The 6,000-nt window shown below is 45.2% G+C and overlaps 1 protein-coding gene across 1 annotated transcript in view; it reads left to right on the top strand.

The window, feature by feature from the left end:
* Positions 1 to 6,000, top strand: part of LOC122544761 (ubiquitin-conjugating enzyme E2 Q1-like) — a 30,307-nt gene that overhangs the window by 8,849 nt on the left and 15,458 nt on the right. The window contains exons 6-7 of the mRNA XM_043684085.1: positions 522 to 606; positions 5,542 to 5,602. Coding sequence (XP_043540020.1) covers positions 522 to 606; positions 5,542 to 5,602 — 146 coding nt within the window. The remainder of the gene's footprint in view (positions 1 to 521; positions 607 to 5,541; positions 5,603 to 6,000) is intronic.

Below are 6,000 nucleotides of genomic sequence, written 5' to 3'. Positions count from 1 at the left end.
GTGGACTTGTTGGGCCAAAGGGCCTGTTTCCATACTGTAGGAGAATCTAAGCTAACACTGCCCCCCCCCCTCCCAGTGAGGAGGCAGTCAGATCCCTGCACTCCCACCTCTGGCCTCTTATGCATTGCCCCGGTTCCCAGTGAGGGCCCTACCTCCAGGAGATCGCATGATCCAGAATTGTCTCCCTAAACCCCTCCCTCGCCCCCTCCCTCCTTGTTCGTCAGACCCAGCTTTTGGACCCCTGTCCCTAACATCTGCTCAAGTGATGCACTGAAACAAGCCTGACTTGGCTTCTGACAAGGTCCCTTACAGGTTTCCTGTACTGAGCATGCTACACAAGTCCAAGTTCTTGTCGGCAACGAGGGAGAGAAGTGGCCAGCAGGAGGCAGCAACAAAACAGCTCCGAACTGAAGAGAAATATGGCAATGTGAGGGAGGGGGGAGTGGAGTGTTGAATCATGATCATGTTGATAAAATTAAACGTTTTGTTGCTGACTTGTATACTGCTTGTTGTTCTTGCAGGGGGCAGTGTCAGGTTCTGTTCAGGCCACTGACCGACTAATGAAAGAGCTCCGGGATATTTACCGGTCAGAGAGTTTTAAAGCAGGTAAGGAGTTTCCATCGACTAAACTGTTTGTTGTGAGCCCAAGAGTTTGTCTTTAGGGTTACAGAGATGTACAGTATGGAAACAGACCAGTCCACACCAATCATATTCCCAAACTAAACTCATCCACCTGCCTGCGCTCGACCCATATCCCTCCAAACGTTTCCTGTTCATGGATTTATCCAAATGTCTTGTAAATGTTGTAACTATACCTGCATCTATTACTTCCTCTGGAACTTTGTTTCATACATAAACCACTCTGTGTAAAAATATTCTCCCTCACGTCCTCAAATCTTTCTCCTCTCTCTTTAAACAAAATGCCCTCTAGTTTTGAACTATCCCCTACCCGTGGGAAAAGACCCAAATCACTCATCTTATACATGCCCTCATGATTTTATAAACCTCTAAGGTCATCCCTCAAATTCCTACACTCGAGTGGAAAAATAAATCCCAGCCTATCCAGTCTATTTTTATATCTCAAACCTTCCATTCCTGGCAGCATCCTGGTAAATCTTTTCCGAACTCTCTCCAGTTTAATAAATTCCTTCTTGTAGCAGGATGATCAGAAGTGAGTATTCCCAAAGAGCACAGTACTCCAGAAGAGGCCTCACCAATGTCCTGGACGTGACGTCCCAGCTCCTAGAATAAGCGTACTAAATGCCGCTTTATCCACCCTGACTATCTGTGATGCAAACTTTAAAGAATTATGTACCTGAACCCCTAGGTGTGTGAGTTCTACAACACTACCCAGGGCCCTATCATTAACTGTGTAAGTGCTTGAACAATGAACATAGAACATTGCAGCGCAGTACAGGCCCATCAGCCCTCGATGTTGCACCGACCTGTGAAATTAATCTGATGGCCATCTAACCTACACCGGACATTATTATCTGTGTATGTCCAATGCTCATTTAAATGCCCTTAGCGTCAGTGAGTTTCCTACTGTTTCAGGCAGGCCATTCCACTCCCCTACTACTCTGAAGATATTACCGCTGATATCTGTCTTAAATCTATCACTCCTTAATTTAAAGCTATGTCCGCTCGTGTTAGCTTTCACCATCCAAGGAAAAACGCTTTTACTATCGACCCTGTCTAACCCTCTGATTATCTCATGCATCTCTATGAAGTTACCTCTCAACCATCTTCTCTTCAATGAAAACTGCCTCCGTTCCCTCAGCCTTTCCTCGTAAGACCTTCCTTCCTTCCATACCAGGCAACATCCTGGTAAATCTCCTCTGAACCCTTTCCAAAGCTTTCACACCCTTCCTATAATGCGGGGTGACCAGAACTGCATGCATTACTCCAGGTGTGGTCGCACCAGTGTCTTGTACAGCTCGAGCATGACCCCGTGGCTCCGAAACTCAATCCCCCGACCAATAAACGCCAACACACCGTATGCCTTCTTAACAACCTCATCAACCCGGGTGTCAACTTCCAGGGATTTGTGCACCTGGACACCGAGGTCTCTGTTCATCTACACTGCCAAGAGTTTTATCATTAGCCCAGTACTCTGCATTCCTGTTACTCCTTCCAAAGTGAACTAGCGCTCACTTTTCCACATTAAACTGCATAATCTGTCCTTGTTTATGTTACCAAAATGCAACGCCTTGCACTTATCCAAATTAAATTCCATCTGCCCCTCCTCAGCCTATTGACCCAATTGATCAAGATCTCTTTGTAATCTTAGATGACCACCTTCATTGTCCACCGCTGTACCACCAATTTAGGTGTCATCTGCAATACAGGAGTTTGCAACAAAAATTATTCAAAGGATGTGGGGTCACTGCCTGTGCTAGTTTTTATTCCCTGTCTCTGACTGTCCCTTGCGAAGGTGGTGGTGAGCTGCCGCCTTGAACTGCTGCAGTTTATATGGTGTAGGAACTTCCACAGTGTTGTTAGGGAGGAAATTCCTGTATTTTGACCCAGTGGTACCTGAAGGAACAGTGATATATTCCCCAGAGTGGCATCAAGGGCAATTTGCAGGGACTGCTTCTCCCACATACGCACTGCCTTTGTCTTTCTTTCAGTTACCATGCTCAAAAGGCTCAGCACCATCCAGGACAAAGCAGCCAACATCACTGGCACCGCATCCACGCCCTCCACCACTCAGTCGCAGCAGTGTGCCTGTCTACAAGGTGCACTGCAGTGACTCCTTTCAGACAGCATCTTCCAAACCTTATGACCACTATCATCTAGAAGGCCACGCAGACTCATCGTCCTGACTTGGCAATACATCGCCATTCCTTCAATGTCACTCGGTCAAAATCCTGAAACTCCTATCTGTATATAGGGACAATTGGAGATGGGCAATAAATACTGGCCCAGCCAGCTATACTCTCAATCCTTGAATGCATTTTTAAAAAAAAAAGACTCTGTGCACCCCTTTCCAAGTTGCTAAGTACCATTCGCCACACCCCCAAGCTCCTTTTGGTGTGGAGTGAATGAATGCAGTTCCTCATGCTGTGGAATGGTGTGCAAACTCGATGGGCTGAATGGCCTGCTTTTACACTGTGTAGGGATTCTATAAAATGTGTCCCACAATCAACGTGTCTCTCTCAGTGGGAACTTACTGTGCTCAAATCGCTTCTCAGTCCAAGACAGTGACAACACTTGAAATATATTTCATTGGTAGGCACCATTTTAAAATTCCCTGAGGTGCTTTAGGCACAGTCACACCAATGGCACTGTCCCCAAGGGGCCCAGGCTAATGCTGTGGGGACACCGTCATGGCAGCTGGTGGAATTTAAAGTGAATTATTTTTTCTTAAAAAGAAACTGGAATTATAAAAGGAGTGTGTGGGAGGAGAAAAACCACCCTCCTGAAATGAAGTCTGCTGTGGTGGGATTTGAACCGGTGACCCACAGAGCATTAGCCTGCACCCCTGGGAACATTCTGGCAGATGTGAGAGGAGAGAGGTTTTTGAAAAAGACATGAGGGGCAGATTTTGTTTTACACAGAGGATGGTTCCTGTGTGGCATGAACTTTCTGAGAAAATGGTGGACGTGGACGCGGTTACAACGTTTTTAAAAAAAAAAAACTTGGAATAGGAAAGGTTTGGAGGGATATCGGCCAGGAGCAGGCAGGTGGGACTAGAGTCATCGAGATGTACAGCACAGAAACAGACCCTTCGGTCCGACTTGTTCACGGCAACCAGAGATCCTAACCTAATCTAGTCCCATTTGCCAGCACTTGGCCCATATCCCTCTAAACCCTTCCTATTCATATACCCATCCAGATGCCTTTTAAATGCTGTAATTGTACCAGCCCCCACCACTACCTCTGCCAGCTCATTCCATACACACACCACCCTCTATGTGGAAAACGTTCCCTTAGGTCCCTTTTTTTATATCTTTCTCCTCTCACCCTAAACCTATGACCTCTAGTTCTGATTTGCCCCACCCCAGGGAAAAGCCTATTTACCCTATCTATTCCCCTCATGATTTTATAAACCTCCATAAGACCAGTTTAGTTTGGGCACATGGTCATCATGGACTGATTGGTCAGGAGGGTCTGTTTCTGTGCTGTATTATTGTATGACTCTGTGACTGCAGATCCACAGTCTCAATGGTCAAGCGTTCAAGGCATTATGAAGGTGTACTGTACCTTTTAAGAGAGTTGAAAAGCTAGCAAGGACTGACAAAGCACAGAGTCCTGAATAAGGGAGCAATGTAACACTTGGGTCAAGACAAATAGCAGCAACTGGGTTGCCATGAAAGGAAAACAAATTCAAATTCGGCCAATCAGTTTAAATTATGACCCAAGATACCAAAATCCAATCAAATTTGAATTTAGTATTTCGATAATATTAAAACCAGTGAAAGGATCCAATGTTTTGGGGTATAAAACAGGACATTTTGAGCAGTTAAGGGGAGAACTGCCAAAGACCAACAAATGTAGACTGTTAGCTTCAAGAGCTCTCTGAAAGGTAGTTGTCTGTGGGCAGAGTGCAGCAGAACACTGAGGCTGACCTGGAGAGAATCTCCCGAGGAGAATCTGCAAAACTGACTGGGTTTGAAACATGATTATTTTCTTCTTCTTGTAAATCTTAAATTGGGATATTTTATCGGACTAGTATTGTAGAGTCGGAGGTAAAAGATAGGTTTAAGAGAAAGGAATTGTAAATAGTTGTTTGCTTTAATATTCTCTGTTGGACTTGAATAAAGTTGTTAATTTTTACTTTAAATAGTGACCTCTAGGATAGTTCTTTGCCTCTGTAATTTTAACAGATTACACCATGGGGTGAATCTTTTCTGTATTGATGGTTTAAATTAGCAAAGGGGTTTACCCCATGTCGTAACAAAGGGCATTTAGGGTTGGGCACTAAACTCTGGCCACGTGGTTAGACAAAAGTAATTAGAAGTGGAAGGGGTCAGCTGCGGACAGGATTGATATAATAATCATCCCGCTGCTATCTAAACAGGCATTGCTAATAGGGAGTAGCCATTACTTGTGAAGTCACAGGGTTAGAACTGGCATCTAAATAAATGCAGAAGATTAAAGAGTTTAGGGGTGGTGAGAGAGTCTGGCAGTTCACTGAAGACGAAAAGCTTTTTCACATTGAGACCACCCCTTTGACCAAGCACGGAGGTGACGTAGTGGATAAATGGTTACCACTGCTGGCTTACAGCACCAGGAACCTGGGTTCGATTACAGGCCTTTGGTGACTGCCTGTGTGGAGTTTGCACATTCTTCCCCCACCCATGTCTGTATGGGTTTCTTCCGGGTGCTCCGGTTTCCTCCTGCAGTCCAAAGATGTGCAGGTTAGGGTGGATTGGCCATGCTGAAATTGCCCAGGAATGTGCAGGCTAGGTTGGGAGTAAGTCTGCATTAGATGTTCTTTGGCGGGTCAGTGTGGACTCAGTGGGTCGAATGGCCTGCTTCCCACACTGTAGGGATTGTATGAAAGTGTGCTGATTGACTTGTCTCTCTGGTCAATAGGAAACTATGCAGTTGAACTCGTTAATGACAGTCTATACGACTGGAACGTAAAGATTCTCAAGTAAGTGACTCTCTGTGAGTGGTTCTATTTTGCGATTATGAGGTAATTCATGTCCCGTTTACACTGAAGAGAGGGGTAATGGTAATAGCTGAGCTTTGCAACATTAAAAAAGGCCTTTTGCGTCACTGTATCGCTGCCTGCCGGTTGTCAAGCATCTATACATTATTGTCTCAATATTCAGCAATTGCCCCAAGGCTATTTCAAGTTAATTCTTAAATATTGTGATGAATCCAGCCTCTTCCACCCTTTTCAGGCATGTGTCCCAGATACCACTGCCCTCTTCATCCTCTTTAAACTTTCAGCCCCTTTGTTTACCTTAAATCTATGCCCAATGCTGACTGACCGCTCTGCTAAGGGGGAGAAGGTCCTCAGGGTCCTATTCACCTCAGTCGAGTGTC

The sequence above is a fragment of the Chiloscyllium plagiosum genome, chromosome 51 (genome assembly GCF_004010195.1).
Source record: "Chiloscyllium plagiosum isolate BGI_BamShark_2017 chromosome 51, ASM401019v2, whole genome shotgun sequence".
Taxonomy (NCBI): domain Eukaryota; kingdom Metazoa; phylum Chordata; class Chondrichthyes; order Orectolobiformes; family Hemiscylliidae; genus Chiloscyllium; species Chiloscyllium plagiosum.
The sequence above is the reverse complement of the archived record's forward strand: the minus strand, read 5'-3'. Positions and strand labels throughout refer to the sequence as shown.